Source organism: Saimiri boliviensis, chromosome 3 (genome assembly GCF_048565385.1).
Source record: "Saimiri boliviensis isolate mSaiBol1 chromosome 3, mSaiBol1.pri, whole genome shotgun sequence".
Taxonomy (NCBI): domain Eukaryota; kingdom Metazoa; phylum Chordata; class Mammalia; order Primates; family Cebidae; genus Saimiri; species Saimiri boliviensis.
The window spans coordinates 115517290-115540859 of record NC_133451.1 but is presented as its reverse complement, the minus strand read 5'-3'; the positions used below and the strand labels follow the sequence as shown (position 1 = coordinate 115540859).

General features: G+C 43.0%; 1 protein-coding gene and 1 pseudogene across 7 annotated transcripts in view; one reads left to right on the top strand and one right to left on the bottom strand.

Annotated features, from left to right (window-relative positions):
* Positions 1-23570, bottom strand: part of STOX2 (storkhead box 2) — a 231670-nt gene that overhangs the window by 24675 nt on the left and 183425 nt on the right. Inside the window, exons 1-2 of one of the 7 annotated variants that reach the window (XM_074396685.1) lie at positions 12233-19269; positions 11348-11888 (exon numbers count right to left, since the gene is read on the bottom strand). The exons of 4 other annotated variants lie outside the window; for them this stretch is intronic. In XM_074396685.1, coding sequence (XP_074252786.1) covers positions 11348-11372 — 25 coding nt within the window. In that variant the 5' untranslated portion in view covers positions 11373-11888; positions 12233-19269. Of the gene's footprint in view, positions 1-11347; positions 19270-23570 lie in introns of those variants that run through there. 2 more of the 7 variants (XM_074396684.1, XM_074396686.1) reach the window with 2 other exon arrangements.
* LOC101031595 (ATP synthase F(0) complex subunit f, mitochondrial pseudogene) lies at positions 130-471 on the top strand (annotated as a pseudogene).

Sequence of the window (23570 nt, the reverse complement as noted above, 5' to 3'; positions counted from 1 at the left end):
TACAGGAGTACCTACATCCAGAAAAGAAAGAAGGGAAAAATCAGCAGAAGCCACGAACTGACCTAACTTAGAAGCCACAAATTTCCGGGGCCTATGGGTCATAGGCATCATAGAGATGCCCTGGCGGACACCAGTACTCCAAGATGGCATTAGTCTTACCATTGAAGGACAGGAAACTTCTGGAGGTCAAACTAGGAGAGCTGCCGAGCTGGATCTTGATGTGGGACTTCAGCCCTAGTGGCATTGTCGGAGCATTTCGAAGAAGTTACTACCGGTACTATAACAAATATATCAACGTGAAGAAGGGGAGCATCGCCGGGCTTACCACGGTGCTGGCATGCTGCATGGTCTTCAACTACACCATTTCCTACAAGGAGCTCAAGCACGAGCGGCTACACAAGTACCACTGAAGACAAGCTCTGCACTCCCGTCCGTGACCTTCTTGGCTTGAGCCCCTCCATAAGGAACACAGTCTCGCTTATTGCTGAATTGTTTCATATCCTAATGGAATTAACCTCCAAATAAAAGATGACTGGTTAAAAAAAAAAAAAAAAAAAAGAGATGCCCTTGGAAAAATTCTTATCAAAGCTATTTGTTTGTTTGAGACAGGTCTGGCTCTATGGCTCAGGCTGGAGTGAAGTGGCACAATCATAGCTCACTGCAACCTTAAACTCAAGAGATCCTCCTGCCTAAGCCTTCCAAGTAGCTAGGACCACAGTCTGGCCACCTCCTACAGCATTTGGATGACAGGCCACCACGCCCAGCCCAAACGAAGTCTTTATTCTAAAACCTAATGTGGGTCGGGCCAAGTGGCTCACATCTATAATCCTAACACTTACGGAGGCCAAGGTGGGCAGACTGTTTGAGCCCAGGAGTTTGAGACTAGCCTGGGCAACATGACAAGACACCGTCTCTACAAAAAATACAAAACTTAGCCGGGCATGGTGGCATGTGCCTGTGGTCCCAGCTACTTGGGAGGCTGATGTGGGAAGATTGCTTGAGCCTGGGAGGTTGAGGCCATAGTGAGCTGAGATTGTGCCATGGCACTTCAGCCTGGGGCAGAAGCCACAGAGTGAGACCCTGCCTGTCAATCAGTAAATATATAAGAAACATGTAAAGACTGGCTGAGTGCTGGCGGCCAGCTGCAGCAGAGGTGGGAGTTGGGAACTCCACCCACCTCCCAGCGGGCCCTACAGCTCAGCCATATATAGTCTGAGACACTGTCCTGTGATTCCTTATCTCACTCCACCTCCACTGTATAGGACAGGGCTACTGAGGCCAGCTTTCTCACAGAGTTGTAAGGTCAGCCATGTGGACCTGAAAGTCACCTGGGATGATTTTAAAAGTCAAATGAAAAGGAAGATGAAATCACGTGGGAAAGAGAGAGAGGGTCCATGCAGATTCCAGTGCCTCTGGGCTTGGGTATCACTCGGGAGGTTAACTCACTCAAACATGTGCCTATTATAACTAAGAGCATCTCAGAAGATGAAAGATACAAAAATACTAAATATGAGCCCCCAAATGCAGGCCACACTGTTTCTGGACTTTGTAGAGGTGATAAGAGGAAACTTGTTCCCCGCTCCACTTTAGGTCAGGCTTTCCTTGCGGATTTAGGTGAAACAATTTGTTTAGTTTCACTGCCCTGTTCTCAGTTAATTGCTTTTCATTCATTGCGGCCGACTCCAAGAGGCAGCATGCTCTGAGTAACTGCCTGAATGGCATTTGCTTTGGAAAAGCTCAGTTTCACCATAATAATGAATATGGGCAATACGTTTTAACTCACAATATAGAACAAAATAGAATTTGGATGTTCTAAATATCTCCACCTCATCTCATTTTTGTACTGCACTGAGGTCAATTACTTTCAACTCCTTTCCCACCCCAAGCCCATCAGCAATCCTGTCTACACCCAAATATTTCCTGGTTTGTTCCCTCGATTCCATCCCTAGAACTCTCCTAAACCGCCGTCATCTCTCACCTGATCCATCAGAATGACCGGACGATGTTCAGCCTTCCCTCCTGTCTCCACCACTCCCCTCTCCACAGAGCAGCCAAGGTTATCTTAGGGAAACAGAAAACACACTGCTTCCTGCATAAAATCCTCCAGGGTCTGCCTGCCGCCCCAAGAAGCAAACCTGAGCTCCTCGGTGGGTCTATAAGAGCCCACGTGGGCTGAGCCTGTCCACCCAACGCGAGGACCACACTCCCTACCCCCATCCTTACTTTCCACTCACAACCTCCTCTGCTCTCTGAACAGGCCAGGCATTTCCTCAACTCAGGGTCTTTGTATTTTTTGTTCCCTTGGCCTGGGATATTCCTGGGGTCGACCTTTCAAGACTGACTTTTCATCCTTTAGGTCTCAATTCAAATGGCACCTCATCAGAAAGCCCTCACCTGACCTTCTGGTCTGCTGCCATTCCAACATAGCCGAGTTTACTGCCTTCTCTCCCTGCACTGGGTTTGGCTCACTGGCTTACTGTCTGTCTCACACACTCAAATGTAAGCTCCATGACAGAAGGCGACGTGAATGCCACATTCCCAGCACCTAGAATGACGCGGTGCTGACCCAACAAGTATTTGTAGAATGAATGAATATCCATTTTTAACATCAGAATCCAAGGAATTTCTTAATAATCTTAAATAATTGTAATTTTGTTAATATTTTTGCTAAATAATTGCAAACAAACAAAGAGACCAAATAAGTTTGGCCGTGCAATTTCTAAGACTCCCCCAAATCAACTGCATGAGTGACATTCCTCCAAACACAGCACTTACTATCAAAAAATAACTTTATAATACAAATATTATATAGCAATAACAAATTAATAAAAATGAGTAAGTTTTCTGAAAGAATAATTATGTATTAAGTGAAGTTTAGAACATGCACTTAAGATCTGTATTGAAAGAATCACAGGTATCTCTCAACACAACATAAACATTATTCAGGTTTACCATAATCTTCTGTGGATCCTATATAAAGCTGCTTAAAAAGCCAACTACTCATCGTTAAGATATGGTACTAGAAAATTCTTCCGGCTGGGCATGGTGGCTCACGCCTATAATCCCAGCGCTTTGGGAGGCCGAGGCAGGTGGATCACCTGAGGTCGGGAGTTCAAGACTAGCCTGACCAACATGGAGAAATCCCGTCTCTACCAAAAAAATACAAAATTAGCCAGGCGTGGTGGCACATGCCTGTAATCCCAGCTATTCAAGAGGCTGAGGCAGGAGAATCGTTTGAACCTGGGAGGCGGAGGTTGCAGTGAGCCGAGATCATGCCATTGTACTCCAGCCTGGCAACAAGAGTGAAACTTTGTCTCAAAAAAAAAAAAGAAAAGAAAGAAAGAAAGAAAGAAAGAAAGAAGAGAAAATTCTTCCAACTACTGGACCACATTTATTTCTTCAAAGAAGAAAAAAGAGAATGTGAGTACTGCTAAAATATTATTGGTCACGATAATCTACATAATCTACAGAAACTACCATATTTTGCATGAAGTATGAATTATAACTTACTCGTCTATAATTTATAGGATGGATGTTTCTATCATCAGGATTAGTTCAGAACACGTTCATCTTAAAGCTCATTGGCACTTCGTCAGCTAAAAGATTCTTTCTAAAGTACTACAATTCTATCCTCTTGCTCTAAATAAGAAGGAGTAGATAGGTTTTATTTCAGCTTTATTTTCTTACAAACATCCAGTTAAGTACAGTCCTCAGAGGACTTTTGTCAAATCTAGGCTAATTCAGATAAAACCAAACTCAGTGCTTGGGACAGAGGAAGCATTCCATAGATTTTTAAGTGAACTTAAAATGCGAAAAGACACGCAAATATTACAACTGGAAGTGAACTTCTGTTTTCAGAGCATTTACATTTAAAATGCATGAGTGAAAATGTGAACACTGCTTTCCTGTGAAGTCATTGTCAGCTGACTGGCACGAAGAAAAAGAGGAGCCAGGTGGATGATGAGGGGCGTGGAAGATGGACCCCTCCAGGAGAGACAGAACAGGCCAGGCAGCGTGGGGGGCAGCTGGAGCCCCGGGAGCCCCGGGAGCTGAGCCTGGGGAGCTGAGCAGGTCCAGTCTCTCCTGGGGCAGGCTGGTGGTGAGATCCAGAGAACAGGAGGGGCCAGATCCTGGTTGACAAGAAGGCTTAGATCTTATTCTTGATGCTGATGGGGCACTGCCCGTGTTTTCATACAGACAAGTCACACGATATGCTTGTGTGAGAAAAATCACTCTTGTGCAACTCTGGAGAAAGAACTGCTGACTATTAAAATCGCTCACACAACAGACAGCAGGCAGAGGTGGTGCAGACGCCACCCTGCTCTCCAATTGCCTACAGCGAGTCACTCCCACCTCAGGAAACGGCCGTACCAAGTGCATCCATTTTCACTGTTTAAATCCGTCCATCTACGTTTCCCTTTCACTTCTTGGTCAGTTACTTTAGTTGGCGTTATTTCGAATTAATTAATTAATTAATTAATTAATAAACAAAAAACTCTCTCACACAGAATTCATCCTTTCAAGAAATATCTGACTGCCTATTATATGTCAAATACCTTTAAGCACTCAAGTTCCAAAACTGTTCTTATCTCAGTTCTATTTGTGCAGGAAAAAAAAAAAATATATATATATATATGCCTATAAGAAAGCCTTGTCCTTTGTAAATGCCATTTTCACTTTTTACAGTTGTTAATCCAGGTTCTCGGAATTCCTCAGCCTGTCCACATGCAGGAGGACAGCACAGCTCCAGGGATGTGACTTTCACGCCAGCATACACTCGCTCCTTCCTGGATGACACCCATAGCTTTACAAAAGATTCCTACTACAGAAGCCAACATAAAATGGTTTCATTTTGTCTTATAGCACCCAGCCTCATACACCTGTTTAAGTAAAGGAAAGCCAGAATCTTCCCAGGCGAATTTCCTCACAATATGCAGCCTTGAAAGTGCCAGCCTCCATCCTCTATTTTAACTTTCTTTCAATCATTTTTTCCAACAACAACATACCATGTGAATGATGCTGTTTGCCTTTTAAGATACAATGTTTCAGTGCAAATGTTAATGTAATCTATTCTCTGGGTCGAACTGTTATCTTTGACATTACTGAAGTTCTTGTACGAAAACAACCCACTTACGAATGTGGTTCTGAAACTGTACTAGTTTATAATTGGGAAATTCCCAATACAAAAAAGCATTCAAGAGATATTTTGATAAAAGCATTCAAGAGATATTTTGATAAGTACCCAGTCTCTTAAAACAAGATACAATTATCTGCTCTGCGCCTGTTTCCTCATCTGTAAAATGAGGGTTTGGATGAAACGATTTCAAAGATTCCTTCAGGCTCCTAAATCCTATGATCCTGTATCAATGCAGCAGAATTTTGGCATAAAAGCATCATATAGCATGGGTGTCTAGCTCTATTTCCATCATGCTGAGGAAACTATTTTAACACTCATCTGATCTGAAAAAGTTAGGCTTTAATTTTCAAAGAAATGGCTCCAAATCCTGGCTACTAATTTTTTTTCCTTTACAATAAAGGCTTCATCATTTTCTCTTTCTAAATTCAAAGTCTTGCTCAGCTTTGCTCCTAGGGATGAATGTGTGCCCTTTTTGCTCTCTGTACTGCCAAAATTAACACTCAAGTTAAAATTATGGAGGCCAATAAAATTACCACAGGGAATAGATACTGTGACAACTCTATTCCTCTCAACAAACTCTTCAGAGAACCAAAATTACAACAAAATTATACTGACTCATTTGCCAAGTTGTATCTTAAATGCCCTTGAGCTTAGGGAAATCACCCGCTTTCTGAGGTTATGGTTAAGTGAACGACTTCTCGGACGCAGAGCCTCAGACAAACCTTGTGTTTTACAATTTAATTCAATTTATGAACCCCAATTTTACGTATTAATGCTGTTTGGTTCTTTTTTTTTTTTTTTTTTTTTTTTTTGAGACAGAGTCTCGCTCTGTCACCCAGGCTGGAGTGCAATGGCGGATCTCAGCTCACTGCAACCTTTGCTTCCTGGGTTCAAGCAATACCCTGCCTCAGCCTGCCGAGTAGGTGGGATTACAGGTGACTGCCACCATGCCGGGCTAATTTTTGTATTTTTAGTGGAGATGGGGTTTCAGCATCTTGGCCAGGCTGGTCTTGAACTCCTGACCTTGTGATCTACCCACTTCGGCCTCCCAAAGTCCTGGGATTACAGGCGTGTGCCACTGCCCCTGGCCTGTTTGGTTCTTTTAACAGAAGGTCTACTACAATGTATTTTTTTAAAAAGCTGTTCTAAAAAAAACCACATACTTCTTTCCTGTGCACTCTCTTGAAGACCGCAACACCCGTACAGTGGGGGTCAGAGCATACGGTTCCTATTACCTCACAGGCTCCTGCGTTTTAAGCAGCTTTCCTTTGAAACCAGATGACTATTCTTGACTTTCAGATGTTTGTCTTTGAAATTCAGAAGAAAACTGGCATTGAAAAGTCACTTGTACTAGTTTACTGTAGGTTTGTTTGAAATGACACTGATTTCAGAAGTTGAAGGCTGAGCCCGATGGCCATAATCAACTGAAGGAAACAGCATAAAAAAGGAATTCTAGAATATTAAGAGATTTATAACAACTTTTCTAACGTTTTCTAATGCTTTACTTCAACACCTAATGAGTCTCTTAAAGCAGGTCCAATTCCTAAACTATTATTTGAGTAAATTGTTTTAATAAAAAGATAACGTAAACAGAAGACACCCATGAATCATACTGAAATACTGGTGTCCATTAACTATCACTTATTAAGAAACTTCTTAGGAGAGTAAACAAGAGTAGCCATGGTGGCTAAGGGCACCAAAAAAAAAGAAAATGAGTGAACGCCCCCACATCACCTGAGCCTTTGTGCCGATCAGTCTGTCTAATGCTACTAGGTGAAGTGACAAATTAATTGGCTCATTGGTCTACAGAAGAAACTCGGGATCTTCCCACTCCGCAGCCTTTCATTAGTCATATTAGCTATTGCTCTTGCTACTGAGATTTGACTGCAGGTAAGAGGCTGGCACAGAATAAGCAGAGACAGGCAAGGCAGAAAGAGTAGAGCACTGAGTAGAGGGGGCCATCTGTGGGCGGGGGTGGGCAAGAGCTCCCTGGCCAAGAGCCACCTTCTGTATCACCACAGGTGATCCCTGACATCTCTGATAGGAACATCTAACACTTCTGTTGGACCGTTTAGCTATTTGCAATAGATGCGTAGCAGAAAACGGAGGATGAAAATATGAGCCATGGGACCAATCAGAGGCTTCTGTAATTAACGCCTTTGCTAAGATTCCACACTATAACCCATCAACTACTTCCAGGGTGGTATGTGTTAGGCATGTAGAATAAAACCTAGCCGAATGCTGTTTACATGCAGATCCTCAAATGCCTGTGGAATACAAAAGTCCTCTATACACAGACAGGAAGAGGCAAGGCCCTGCTGCCTTATAAGACTTCCAACACCAGCTGCCACTTGCTCTCCGGTCCCTCAACCAGAATGAAGTTAAAGGCATTTACCAACAGGGATAAAATCACGGTGAAATTCCAGTCCTAGATGACAACAATTAACAGGACCTCCCAGATGTCCTGCACTTCTGTAAAGCACCTGAACAAGAGCGCCTACGTAAATGGAGTCTTCCTGTCCCTTCAGTGCGTCACCTAGGACAGAACATACATTCGTATTTTAAGCCACTCTGTTCTTCTCTTCCATCTTCATTCTGCAGCAGAACCTGGCCTCACACTAGATACACTAGATGCTCCAAGTTCCACCCATGATATCCCCAACCACAGTTTCATAAATCAGTCTAACAACTTCAGGGTCACACACTCTTTCCCTCTTTTAAAGTTAGAATCGCCAGAGCTTTTTCTCAGCTTTTGTATTCTCTGCTTCATCAGCTTAGGGATCACAACTGTAGTGGGCATGATTTCTGTAAAATACAACTGCAATAGGACAGGAAGTCCTAATTAAATAAACTACAAATATGGACAGGTTGACAGTTCCCAAATCACAACAAAATTATACTGGTTGACTGCTAATGGCTCCCCCAAAACCGAGCACCCTCCTACCCCTTCCAACTGCCAGAGAGGTCGTTATGAAAGTGCTACCTAAGAATTCAGAGGCAGGAAAGAAAGGATGGAGGATCAGACCAGTTACACAGAGAAAACTTCCAAGTTGCTGTACCATTAAGTAATTTTTGCTCTTCAATTCGGCATGACAAGATGATGGTAAAGACCCTGGGCTTTGTAGTGAAAACTTTTAGGTTCGCCACCTAGTTCTGCTCCTCACTGGTTGTGTGATTTGGGGGCAAATTGTTTGATTTTTTGAGTGTCAATTTCTTCTTTTGTAAAGTATACATAATGATGTTTACAGCATAGACTCACTGAGGGGATTAAATCAGATAATGGATGTTGAGTGCTTACCCTGCCCCTGAGACCTAATACATATTTAATAAACAGTATTTAGTACTAAAAATATCTTCCCCAAGCCCATCTAGATTTATCCAATCTATTTGTTGACAGTGTTTGAATTTCTACCAATAGAAAATGTGTCTGGTCCTAAAAATAAGCCTTTTAGGAGAACTAAAATATCCTTAGGAAGGCTAAGAGTGCTGAGGTCTTTCTTATGCTAGTATGAATCAGTTTAATCAGATTACTTTAATCAGAGATACAGAATACATAGCATTAGGGATACATCACCAGGCTGGGAGAGCAAACATGCGTTCCACTAGGGACTTTGGAGACAGAAAGGCACCAGGAGATGGGAAATAGTATGGATGGAGAATTGCAAAGATATCAAAGGACTTTGAACTACTTCAAAATATAGGTTGGGCCAAACCTTTACCTAAGAAAGAGAAAGGTAACTTAGCACTTAAATAAGTAGTCTTCGTGCTAAAAATCAGTAACTCTAGGAATTACATAATTTCTTTCTTTTTTTTTTTTTTTTTGACACGGAGTTTCGCTCTTGTTACCCAGGCTGGAGTGCAATGGCGCGATCTCGGCTCACCGCAACCTCCGCCTCCTGGGTTCAGGCAATTCTCCTGCCTCAGCCTCCTGAGTAGCTGGGATTACAGGCACACGCCACCATGCCCAGCTATTTTTTTGTATTTTTAGTAGAGACGGGGTTTCACCAAGTTGACCAGGATGGTCTCGATCTCTCGACCTTGTGATCCACCCGCCTCGGCCTCCCAAAGTGCTGGGATTACAAGCTTGAGCCACCGCGCCCGGCCGGAATTACATAATTTCTGATATGACCTGAATTGTTAGTAGCCATTCTGGCTCTCTCTTCTAAGGAAAATGTCCAGTAGGAGTAAAAAAAAGTGAGTTTCACATAAACTTCCCGAAGTCAGCCTACTCCTTATAACTTAAGGATGGTTCGTCCATTACGATTCAAGTAAACCATAACCAGCGTCCATATGTACGGGTCTCACATGCCCATTTGTCAGAACGATAACACTCCTTTACAAGCAGGGTAAGGCCGCTTTCTTGGCTGTGACACTGTCTCAAGGTAAGAACCATCACAACTTCTAGAGTAGCGAGCATGACTCCTGAGGTCCATCTTAACCTAAATCTACCCAGTGAAGATTCTTTTTTTTTTTTTTTTTTTTTTTTTCTCAATTTTGAGGCAGTCTCATTCTGTTTGTTGTCCAGACTGGAGGGCAATGTGGCGATCTCAGCTCACTGCAACCTCCGCCTCCCAGGTTCAAGCAATCCTCCTCTCTCAGCCTCTCGAGTAGCTGGGATCACAGGCACGTGCCACCACACCCAGCTAATTTTTTGTATTTTTAGCAGAGATCGAGTCTCATTGTGTTAGACAGGATGGTCTCGATCTCCTGACCTTGTGTTCTATCTGCCTCGGCCTCCCAAAGTGCTGAGATTACAGGTGTGAGCCACCATGCCTGGCTGAAGATTCTTAAAATTAGCAGAGTCAGATCATTCTCTCTATGACAAAAAAAAAAAAATCCTGCTTTTTAAACTGCCCCTCTTCCTCTTCAACTATTTATCAAAATGTTTCCACGTTAGGGAACTCTTAGGAGATGTAGATAGCAGAAAGAAGCATTAATCTTGATCTCTGCCTTCAGTGAGCTTACAATTTAGGTGGGAATACAAAATATACATGTGTGAAAATAAAAACCATTATGAAATATACACATTGCTGTTCAAAACACCCTTAGAAGAGCTACAGCAAGAAAAGACATGAATGACTAGAAAATTAATTCAATAATGGCAGCTTCTAGGATTTTGAAATGACCTTCTGTTGGGGTGATTAGGGAGAACTTTCCAGGTGAGAGAGATTTTGAATAGATCTTCAAGAATGGGTAGAATTGATGGGTGTGAGGACCTACAGAACTATATTTGCAACATGCTATGCTTGCGTTTTCTCTGACCAAACATCCTTTAAACCTGACTCAACATCCTCAACTTTGTAGGCTGCTATGCAGAAAGAAAAGACTTCTGCCAATGAAGAAAGGAAGCGTGTTTTCTTTTCTTTTGTGACAGGGTGAGCTACGGGATGGATGTGATTACGAAGAGAAAGACGATGTTCAAGGGGTCTTGAACATCTGCCTTTAAAAATGTTCTAATAATTCTGACCAATTACATACGGGATTTCACCTCTCAGAAATACCTTGGACAGTACTAAGCCCATCCATGAGATGAGGCGGTAAAACCATGCTTTCAGACGTGCCAAGTTTCACTTTGGAAACGAAGCATGTAATGTACTTTAGAGGACCAGTATTTCCCATTTTGCTGTCATGTTTTGTAAAAAGCTTTTGTGTAAAAAGCCCATGGATGTTGTAAGAAAACAGCTCTGTCATAATCTGAATCCTAAAGCAGACCATGATGAAATATGCTTACTTCCTTAGTAGTTAATAGTGGTCTCAATATGATGTTAGTCTTGGAAACAGTCCCTGGGCACATAAATCAGGCTTTCTTGGATTTTAGTGCATTGCATGTAGGTTAACAGGCCAAACAGTACACAAAATTTCAGGCACTGTGTATTAATTGGTAAGAAAAAATTCCTCCCTCGGAGTAGCAAGAGAGACAGATAAACAGCTGAAGGAAATCTGGGGCAGTCTAATTATTTCCTACTGGCAAATTCTCCTGCTGTGGACTTCTCAGTCCCCTGAGAGCTCTAGGCTGACCCCAGAGCTGGTGAGGTCGTGTGTGGTGGGCAGCTCGCAGTGGCAGGACCTGTACCGCCTAAGACTGGGGCCACTGGAGGAGCCCAACAGCAAGATCACTCTTCAGAGGACCGTGCACCCTCTTCACAGGTGGCATTTCACCACATTCCTTTGCACACAACAACTCTTGAAATAAAAGCAGGGGAAACCTACCTGACCCTTTCTGGACTGGCTCCATCCCCCAGGTAGCGCTGACGCTAAAGCATGGTGCATGCTAGGGGGTTGCGTCCAAGCACAAGAAGGAGCCAGTAACAGAAACGGACGTCCTAGAATCTGGAATAAGAAGAAAGAGTAAACTTTCAAGTCATAGTATCCTAATGAGCATTTCAGATGGCTACCGAGGGCCGGTGGAACACAACAGGAATCTGGTACTTTACCTTCGTAGACCTACTTTTTAAAAATGAGTCTCAGAACTCCCAGCTCTTCTGACAATTCAGGGCTTGAGATACTGGAACCAGTTCAGTTCAAAAGCTGGCAAAAGGCACCTTAAAAAGGCTTTGTGAATGTACTTGGCTGGTAACGTTTTGAGAAGGAAAAGAAAAAAGGAATCCTTTTTACCATTCTTTTATCCTATTTGCATGGAACAGCTGGAATCCTGTTCCCTGCCTGTCCCATACATCACAGCCACTTGCTGAGCCAACATCCCACTGCAGTGCCTCGGAATCTGCAGTCTCACTCCTCTTCTGCTTGTTCTCTGCAAAGTGAAGTCATAGGGACGGATCAGCCAACCTGACTTCTCACTACCCTGCCCAGAATCCTTTGTGAACTGAAATGAGTCATCGCTCCAAGAAAAGCTACAGCCTCTGTTTGTCTGTGCAGGCTCCTTTGTCTGTGCAGTGCGGAGACGCGAGGTCGGAATGTACCCCAGGCGCGGGGTGGCGAGGGGCACGCTCTCCTCTCCAAGGGGCCCAGGCCCCCTCCCATGCACTAGCACCAACTCATATGTTTCAATCATAAAAACAGTAAAAAGGGCACATACCTCCAGATGCCTGAAGAGAGAACACACACATTGAAATTGATCTGGCATCACATACTCACCAGTCCGTACTGAGAGACCTGACACATGCTCCTATTTTAAGGCTGGCTTTGCATGGTGACGAAGGACGCATCTCCCCCCCTGCGTGTAACAGGCGGTTCCACTGCACACCGTATCAAAGTTTAGCTGCAGTGAGCTCTTTGTCATAAATTCCAGTTGCCATGCAAGTCTCTGCAAGCCTGGGGCTCGTCATTCCCGACACAGCCGTCAGGCTCGCAGCCCGGGCCGCGGCGGAGCTCGCCCAGCGCCAGCCAGTGCGGCTTGTGCCGCCGCGGGGAGGGCGGCGTTGGGAATGAGGTCACTATGTCAGGAACTCGCTCTCGGCGGGAGCCTCTCCTGCGCTTACAGCACAACTCCAATCGCACGGCGAAGTAGGATTCGCGGGATTTTTTCGGTGGCTGCTCTGTTTCCTCTGCTTTTCGCTAAAAATGACTACGGCTAAGATCAGCAAGGTGAGCATGAATCACGTATCCGCGTAAAAATGCCCTCTTCATTGCACTGTGGGTTCCACGCTCACTGTGGACCCCAGGCTGAAGCACTCCTGCGTACACCCGTGGACATGCATTGACACACGCGCGCGCGCGCGCGCACACACACACACACACACACACAGGAACTTATATCAGCAGAGAAAACATTTAGTCTTTATTCAAAGTGCAAGAAACAACACATAAACCTCTCAGGAGGAAAAGGGGGGCGGGAGTTCAGAGAACAGAATGGAAGTAGCAGCAGCCGCATAAAAAGCAGGGTACAGTGGAGTCGGAGAGGGAAGGAAAACGAGTCCCAGGGCAGTGGCTCTAACACTGCCGAACTCTCCCAAATGGAGTAGCACCAAAGCAGGCGCCCCTCAACTGCCTCCACTCGGGATCCAGATCACCGAAAAATTACCCCATTCTCAGAAACCCATAGACGTGCCTGGCAGACGGCTGTGCAGCAAATTCTCCCACATCCTCATGAATCCAGCAACTCAGCTCCGAGGGGCACAACATGTGGGGTGCCACCGAAGATGAGAAATGCACTGAAGCGCTTCGTAAGGTGCCCCCAAAACTCAGATTTACAGGGGTCCCACGTGGGTCTCCAGGCTAAAATCCTGTAGGCTTCTTATCCTCTCCAGACTACCGGGATTCAGCCTTGTCCACCAGAACCTCCTCTCGAGGAGCTCAGGCCCTCTGGCAAAGGCCCCCCTTCGAGTTGAGTCCAAATCGGAGTCTCTTGTCACCCCTGCACAGTGACACCCACTCTGTCCTCAGGAGACTACAAAATGTATAAAACCCCTTTCCGTCCCATTACCCATCCAATAGCTGCAAACGCTAACCAGGTCCCCATGTCCCAGATCAGCTCTTCTCTTGTTGCCTAGAGTCTGGGACACTCAGCAGGCACGCAGACTATATATTCATCTACTGATCCATTGAGATGCTTGCTTTGAACGTTATTCAATAAAACCTCTTCCATGACCTCAACCACCTGACGCTCTGCCCTGCTGGGGTCCCCACTTTGTCTGGTCTGGCGTATCCATTTCCCTCTGAAGATGTGACATCCTCCCGCTGAGTCCTCCCCATGCCACCAGCTCCTCCCTGTCCTGGACTATTCGTCACCCTGTGACCCACTTGAGAACATGTTCCACACCAACTGCTTCTGATGCACTATTCAACAGCCTCATCAATTTCACCTCGTAGGCTTGATCAGAAGCATTCAAGGCCAAAATAGGCCCATATATAGATGAAAACATACATGTTTGTATATCAGAAATTATGACTACATTTTTATTTATACATTCTCATCCCTTTTCTTCAAGTATTTGGGTTTTTTTCTTCCTCCAAATATTTGACCATACTTAACCAAATATGGTCTTCATTTTCCCCTCCAGTGCGAGTTTCTCTCCTCTTTGGTAAGACACTCGCTTCTCATCCATGCCACAGACTGGGCCTAGGGCCCAGCACCAGGCCTCCAACCAAAGCCACTCACCCATTTATCAGCCCTCTTTAAGTGTGGCTGTACTGTTGGTTATAAATCCACCCAAAACTATGTAATCCAGCCCATTTCTGTCAGGCACGGTCTGATCACTGTAAGGTCAGACAGGATGCCACAGAAGCATATGCAGCTTAAGAATGCAGGCATATAACTATATCACAGATGTATTACAAATTAACATCTAAATAGAGGTATCTGTAGCCCTGGCAATGTAAGAGCCTTCTGGGAAGCCCTGGGTCATTGTACCGCCTCCTGACAGTTAAAGACACAAATTTCTTCTATGTTCTATGAAAGGTTAAATGTGTGGAGAAAGAAAAAAAAAAAACCCAAATACTTGAAGGGATGATAATGTACAAATAAAAATGTAGTCCTAATTTTTAATGTCCAAGCATGTATGTTTTCATCTATCTATGGGCCTATTATGTCCGTATTTAGAAACTAATGTAATCCTCACGAGGACTCTGTAAGTTAAGTACTGGTATGATCCCCACTTACAGAGGGGAACTGTCTTCCTGAAGCTCATAGTGCTGGTAAACAGCAGAGGCAGGATTTGAACCTAAGGCAGCTGGCTCTCGAATCTGTTCTTTTAGCCACAGAAAGTCAATTTTACCTTTTACACTGTGTGTGTGTGTGTTTTTTTTTTTAGATGAAGTCTTGCTCTGTCGCTCAGGCTGGAGTGCAGTGGTGCGATCTCAGCTCATTGCAACCTCCATCTCCCAGGTTCAAGTGATTCTCCTGCCTCAGCCTCCTGAGTAGCTGGGATTACAGGTGCATGCCACCATGCCCAGCTAATTTTTGTATATTTTTAGTAGAGGCGGGGTTTCACCATGTTGGTCAGGCTGGTCTCAAACTCCTGACCTTGTGATCCCACCGCCTTGACTTCCCAAAGTGTTGGGATTAGTGGCTCAGGCATGGGCCACTGCACCTGGCCACCTTTTACGCTTTTATGTATGCTGTTCCACAGACTTTCTATAACATCCGAAACAACCATTGTTGTTGAAAGTTGTTGTTTCAACTTGTTGAGAAAGTTGTTTCAACAACACATGCTACCTCTTGATTATTAGAATAAAAAAGCCTCAGTAAACAAAAAAAAAAGTTTACATTTCCCTATATCTCAATTTTTAAATTTAAATTGAAGCCAATCTGCTTACTTGGCACACGGACCAATGAGGTTAAGTTCACAGGTGGGGTCTCCGGTAGAAGTTGCCTCTGCTGGAGCCTGATGGCTGCCCACAGTAGACTTTTATTGAAGAACCACGGATAAGAGTATACGTGGTCAGGCAAAACCCCTACAAGCTCCTGTTGCTGCCCTACTGAGAGCACGATGGGTTTTATGATCGACACCACTGGCCTCCTCTGAGAAATAAAGACAAGAAAGGACCCTGATGCTTTAGATCCTGGTGTCTGATGGTGAGATGAGCTCAGGAGTCACACGCAGCTGTCATTAGCCATCCTCCTCCTTGCCCCGTGCCTCTTTCTCCTTTGCATAACAGCTTCGGTGTTACAGGAAAGATTTACAAACATCACATAGAGGCCTGCAGAGGCGATCTGCTCAGCTGATGAGGTGTGGGCAGAGGTTGTGCTTGGCATGTGCCTGCATCCTTGGCAGCAGATTAAATAGTAGTGCCACATAGTGACACAGGCAGGATCTTAAGAAATGCCTGACGGCTAATGGTCTCGCATGCTCTTAGAGCTGCTCCATTTGAAAAAGCAGAGAGCAATAAACACCCTTAAATCAATTAAAAATATGGATCGGGTGCCTAACTGCAAAGTCCTGTGGTCAGTTTGGGAATTTAAACATCTTTAAGGTCATGAGCATATGGAGGATATGAACCTCAGTGCACACTCTCTCACGGACAAATGACATGGTGTCTGCCCTCAAGAAGCGTAAAATGTAATTGAGGAGATAAGATGCCCACATATAAAAGCGCAAAAACACAAGGCAGTATATTTCAAAGGAGAGGAACAGGTAACCAGTGTCCAAAAAAACTGGTGGAAAAGAACCAGCCAGGGTCGAAACAGTCAGCAATGGCTTCCAGGGAAAGGCAAACGTGTTCTAGAATCTGGAGAGGTAAAAGGAAAGAGAAAGCACAACCTGGATGTCAAAACGTAAGCTCCACGACCAGGGCTATTTTTTGCATGTTTTGTATTTACAGGTATATTCCTGAAAGTGCCTAGCCCACGACAGACCCTATACATATGCTGAAGGAAGGAGAGGACTGACCTGCAGAGAGGAAGCATGGACCAAGGTGTGGGGGCGTTGATGGGAGGGAGGTGGGGATCATAAAAGCCAGGCCTGCCAGGGGCTGAGGGTTCATTACCGTGAAGTAGAGGAAGAGGAGGCAAAAAGGGCAGCCCAAGTTCAGATGCAGAACGTGGTGCCTGGTGGCTCGTGCCTTTAATCCCAGCACTTTGGGAGGCAGGAAGATCACTTGAGGACAGGAGTTCAAGGCTGCAGTGAGCTATGATTGCACCATGGCACTTCAGCCTGAAAAAGGGAGCAAGATCCTGTCTCTAAAAATTAAGTAATTAAAATAAAAATGGAAGAACAGTCTTTAATGGATAGAAAAATGGCCCATTTTACATTTGAAATGAATTTCTCTTGGCATTGGCTATACAGCCCTTAGTAAGTCTCCTCCCAAAGAAGCCTGACACCTTCGTTCTCCAAAAGCATTTATAAGTTCATGGCAGCTCTCAGGAGGGAAGGAATGCTGACAGTATGGTCAGACGTGGCTTCCCTCAGGGACTTCTTGGCCTCCCATCACAACTCAGAAGTCTGGGTGTCAAGATTCTCTCCCTTTTCAAGACTGCCCCAACTGGGGAGAAAACAATCCTAGTCTGTGACAATATATCACTAAACCTACTTTTGAGTCGAAAAACACTGAAAAATACAGCACGTGAGATCCTAGTTTGTGGCTGAAGTCAGAGTACCAATGAGTGAGTAAGGCTCCTAAACGCATTGCTCAACATCAGCACCTGTGTCATTCAAGGCAAAGAGGGAAAGAAGAACAGGAAACCACGGAAGATGGTTACTTCTGAGATGGGGAAAATGCCATCAAAGAAGCGTGGCGGCAACTGAGAAGTGCTTCAGGGAGGAGGAGGCACCAAGACAAGCCTGCAGGATGGGCGAGGAAAGGGATGGGAAGAGGGAAGATGGGCGTGTGTTTCCAGGCGGCAAGGCAGTACGAACAGAGACGATGTGGTCAGACAGTCTAAGATGTTTTGGAAAATGGCCGTGGGAGATTCAGCATGGTTGGGTTGGAGGGATCCGTGAAGGAGAGTGGTAGCAATAAACCCAAAGACTCAGTCAGGCTGGGATACGATTTTGAAGAACATTAAATACACGGAGAATGGCATGAAAGATTTCTACAGGGGAGATGTTTCCCATGCTGGATGTTTAGGTTGAGCAGGCAGCAGGGTATAGGATGCACCCAAAGAAGAAGAGGATTACTGAGGCAAGGGAAAAAGCCTTCTGTGAAAGAGTGAACGATACGTAAAGAGCGCTTAGCCAGGGGACAGAGAGAAGCAAAGGGAGATGAGATAACTTTCCTAGTTCACAAAAGTATGATCTGACATTTCCACGTGAAATACTGGAATGTTATCAGAAATGCATTTCTAGGGGTTTCACAATGCACCTGGCACTGCCTCTCCGGAATCTATCGAAAAGACCAGCTGTGCTCCCGCAGCAGCCTGCCATTTGGAGTAGTGCCCAGGGCAGAATATTAGCTCAAACTGAGAAATAAAGGGGAGAGGAGAAATTCTCTACACAAAATCCCCAGCTCACCAGTAACAGATCAGACTTTCTTAGTTGCATAAAACTGGTAAAAAAAGACAAATTAAAAATTACAGAAAAATAAAATGTTGCCCTTCTCCATTACAATTTTATTACACAGCATTTGGATTTATGAACTATTTATTTCCAACCTACTGGGTTAAAAGACACCTGAGTATACCTCAAATGTTTCTGTCTAGTATCTAGGATTTAAACCACAGAGGATAATGATGGAAGCCCACAGAAGCCCACAATATGCAGAGGAAAAACAATTCGATTCTACTGTGAGGACGCCCTGAAATTCACGCGCACTATGCATTCTACTCTGTAATAGAATCCTGATTGTCCTAATAACAAAAGTTCAAAACTTTCTTTACCATGAACACCATTCAATATTACTTTCCAGAATTTACAAGTAAACTGACCTGGTTAGGGAGACCATTCCCATTTATCTTGAGGTTGTATAAACCTGCCAGTGTATGGCCCCAATCCCTTGGGACGCATATGCCCCCAATTTGAGGAACAACAACTACATCTAAAAATACACCCCAAATATGGTATTTCCCAATTAGTTTTCACAACTATCATCAGTATTTCTGTTGCTTTAAACATATACCACTATTGAGTCTGAGGGCTTTTTCAGCTGGAATTAGTTATAAGGTCAAAGAGCTGAGAAACTGAGTTACTTTGTCACTGGCTTATTTAATTATAACCAAGTTATCCTCTCTGTGGGTTGCATTCCTTCTCTGCAAGATGGAATCAGAGGGGAAAAAATGAAGGTTGCAAAGGCTGCCATATTTTTACAAAGCAGACATAGCAATAGAATCAACCTCTGACCTCGAGGTGCTTCCAATTAACTGAGGAATGAAAAGTAAACACACATGAAAAGAAGGTATCACAATACTTCTTAAAAAACTATGAATAAGAGGGAAAAAAATACCCCAAAGTAAGTCCAGACAGGGTGTAAAGTAAAGAAATACTGGCCAAACATTCTCATCACAAAGCTGAACTTGGCATGACCAGGCTGAATTTGTACTTCTCACAGTCCCCATCTGAACCAGTTGGAAGGGACAAGCCACTCTGGAACACCCAGTGCAGGGAGATCTGCAGGGACCTTCCAAGTGCTGCTTTCCTGACATCTCTGCATCCTTGTCTTCTTAGGACATTGATTAGACCAATTCAGGGCAGAAAAAGTTGATACCACAGTGTGGTATGAAACTTCCTGAGGAACTAATATTTCATTTCATTTACTTTAAATTAACTAAAAATTAGGAACTAACAATGTTAGTTTAATATAATAAAATAATTTAAATAAATAATTTTATATATTTTAAATAAATTTAAAATAATAGCAAAATATTACTTCACGTACTCAGTACATGTAGCTAGTATTTATGATACTGGACAGCGCAGATATAGGACATTTTCATCATCTCAGAAAGTTATACTGAACAGTACTGATCTGGTTAATCAATAAGCAGTCACAAGAACATCACTGATATGGCTTGGACCTCTGTCCCTGTACAAATCTCATGTCCAATTGTAATTAATTCCCAGTTTGGAGTTGGGGCCTGGTGGGAGGTGACTGGATCACAGGGGCAGAGTTCTCATGAATGAGTTAGCACCACCCTCCCTGGTGCTGTTCTCATGACAGTGCGTGAGTGGGTTATGATGGGATCCAGCTGTTTAGCAGGGTGTGGCACCTACTCCACCCAACCTTTTTCTTTCTCCTTCTCTGGCCATGCAACATGCTGGCTCCCCCTTTACCTTCTGCCATGACTGTAAGCTGTCTGAGGCTTTACCAGAAACAGAGCCTGCCAGGCTTCCTCTACAATCTGCAGAGTCATGAGCCAATTAAAACTCTTTCCTTTATAAATTACCCAGTCTCAGGTATTTCTTTATAGCAGTGAGAGAATAGAATAATAAAATCGGGTACCATTCGCTTTTGCTAAGAAAACTCATATTTTTAACATAATCTTTAAAATTAGCATATGCAAAATTGAAGCCTCTTTTGATGTACGAATTCCATCAGTTCTAACACATACAGAGATTTACCTCCTTGCCATCACTCAGGATAGAATCTGATACGGAACTGCTCCCCCACCCCAAACAATCACCCCAAATAACTCCTTCGTGTTGTGCCTTACACTCTTCTAATCCCTGGAAACCAATTTTTCCTTATCCTTTTGCCATTTCTAGAATGTCATATAAATGGAATCATATACCATGTAACCTTTGAGACTGGCTTCTTTCACTAGGCGTAATGTTAAAATTTATCCACGCTGTTGCATGTACTAGGAATGGCATTGCTGGGTCATATGTTAAGGATGTATTTAACTTCATCAGAAACTACTGACGCGGGATTGTTTTGGTGATCCAGGCTCTTGTTTAGTTCCTGGAGGAATCACATTACATGACTCCAAATTATACTACAAGGCTATGGTAGCCAAAATAGCATGGTACTAGTATGAAAATAGACAGATAAATCAATGGAACAGAATAGAGAACCCAGAAATAAAGCCATATACCTACAACTAACTAATTTTTGAGAAAAGCCACATACCTACAACTAACTAATTTTTGAGAAAGTATACAAAAATGAGGAAATACAGTGAGGAAAGGACACCCTATTCAATCAATGGTGCTAAAAAAAATTGAAGAGCCATATGTAGAAAAATGGAACTGGACACCTCTCTCTCTCCACATACAAAAATCAAATCAAGATAGATTAAAGATTTAAATATAAGATCTAAAACTATTAAAGTTCTGGAAGAAAATCCTGGAAAAACCCTCTGGACATTGGTCAAAGCAAAGAATTTATGACTAAGTCCTCAAAAGGAAATGCAACAAAAACAAAAACAGACAAATGGGACTTAACTAAACTAAAAAGCTTTTGCACAGCAAAAGAAATCATCAACAGGGTAAACAGACATCCTACAATGGAAGAAGATGTTTGCAAACTATGCATATAACTGAGGGCTAATAGCCAGAATCTACAAGGAACTCAAACAACTCAACAAGAAAGAAACAAGTAACCCCATTAAAAAGTGGACAAAAGACATGAACAGACATTTTTCACAAAAAAACAGGCAGGAGGCCAACAAACATGAAAAAAATCACTGATCACCAGATGTAAGGATGTGGAGAAAAGGAAACACTTATACACCGTTAGTGGAATGTACATTAGTACAACCTCTATGGAAGACAGCATGGCGATTTCTCAAAGAACTAACTATAGAACTACCTTTGATCCAGCAATCCCGCTACTGGGTGTCTGCCCGAAGGAAAGGAAATCATTTTACCAAAGAGGCACCTGCCCTTGTACGTTTATTGCAGCACTACTCACAAGAGCAAAGATGTAGAATCAACCTACATGTTCATTAACAGATAACTGGACTAAAAATCTGATACACACACACACACACAGGTGCACACACACATGCACACACACAAAATGGAATACTACTCAGCCATAGAAAAGAATTAAATCTTTTGAGCAACATGGATGAAAATGGAGGCCACTATCCTAAGTGAAATTACTCAGAAAGTCAAAAACTGTGCTTATAGTACAGTTATAAGTGGGAGCTAAACAACAGATGCATATGAACAGGCAGAGTAGAATAACAGACATTAAAGACTCTGAAAGGTGTGGGGGAGGGGAGCGAGGGATGAAATACTATCTATTTCACTGCCTACTGGGTACAATGTACACTCGTTGGGTGGTGGTTACACTGAAAGCCCAGACTTTACCATTACATAATATGTCCATTTAATACAACTGCACTTATATCCCTAAATCTATAAAAATTAAAATAAATTTTAATAAACTACTGAACTATTTTCCAGACTGGCTATACAATCTTACATCTGACTGACATTGCCATTCTAAGAGCTTTTTCTGTAAATTTCTTGGGATTTTCTATATGGCTAATCAAGTTGTTTGCAAATAGGCAGTTTTCTTACAACTTGTAAGCCTTTCATTTCTTTTTCTTGCTTTATTCCAATGGACAGAAACTCCAGTATCATGTTAAAAGTGAACATACTTGCCCTGTTTCCAGTCTTAAAGGGTGTTAGATTTTTCACCATCGAGTATGATGTATGCTATAGGTTTGCTTTTCTTCCAACTTTTATTTTAGATATGGGGGTATATGTGCAAGTTTGTTACATGGGTGTATTGCAAAATGCTGAGGTTTGGAGTATGAGTGATCCTGCCATCTAGGTAGTGAGTACAGTACCTCACAGAGAGTTTTCAATTCATGGCCTCCTCCTTCCCTCCCCCTCCTGGAGTCTGCAGTGTCTATTGTTATCATACCTGTAGATTTTTGTAGATGGTTCTTTATCAGGTCAAGGAAGTTGCCTTTTAATCATATATAGATTGTGTTCAGAGCTTTATAGCATGAATGTATGTTGAATTTTGTCAACTGCTTTTTCTGAATCTTTTAATATTATCATGTGACGTTTTCTTCTTTGGTATGTTAATATGGTAGATTACATTGACTGATTTTCTTTTCTTTCTGAGAGAGAGTCTTACTTTGTCCCCAGGCTGGAGTGCAGTGGCGTGATCTTGGCTCACTGCAATCTTCATCTCCCGGGTTCATGTGATTGTCCTGCCTCAGCCTGCTGAGTAGCTGAGACTTCGGATGCACACCACCATGCCCAGCTAATTTTTGTATTTTTAATAGAGACAGTCTCACCATGTTGGCCAGAATGGTCCCAATCTCTTGACCTCATGATCTGCCCGCCTCAGCCTCCCAAAGTGCTGGGATTACAAGGTTGAGCCACTGCACCTAGCCCTACATTGACTGATTTTCAAATGCTAAATTAGCCTTACCTTCCAACACTAACTCTACTCAGTCAGGACTTGTTACTCTTTTTGTATACTGCCTAATTCAATTTACTAATATTTTGTGAAGGATTTTTACATCTATGTTCCTAAGAGACACTGGTCTGTAGTTTTCTTTTACTGTACTCTCTTTGTCTGGTTTGGTCATCAGAATAATGCTGGCTTCACAACATGAGTTGGGAAGTGTTGCCTCCTCTTTTATTTTTTGAAAGAGATCTTACAGAATTGTTGTCATTTCTTCCATAAATGTTTGTTAGAGAATTCTACCAGTAAAACCATCCAGACCTGAAGTTTTTCAGGTTTTGTTTTTTGAGTTTTTGGTAAAGTTTTAATTATAAATTGAATTTACTGAGATACAAAAGGATATTCAAGAAATCTATTTCTTTTGGGGTGAGTTTTGGTAGCTTGTTTCTAGGATTTGGTCTATTTCATCTATATCGTTGAACTTCTGTGCATGGAGCTGTTGGTGGTATTTGCTTTTTATACTCTTTTGGGGACTATAATGACATACCCTCTTTCATGCCTTACTTCGGTAATTTATGTCTTATTTCCTTGTCAGTCTGGCAGAGGTTTATCAGCTTTTGATATACTTAAAGAACCAGATTTTTATTTCATTGGTTTTTCTCCCCATTGTTGTTTTCAACTTAATTGATATCTACTCTTTATAAAATTTCTTTCTGCTTGCTTTAGACTTGTTTTGCTCTTCTTTTCCTAGTTTATGTGGAAGCCTAGATTGCTCATTGCAGTTCTTTTT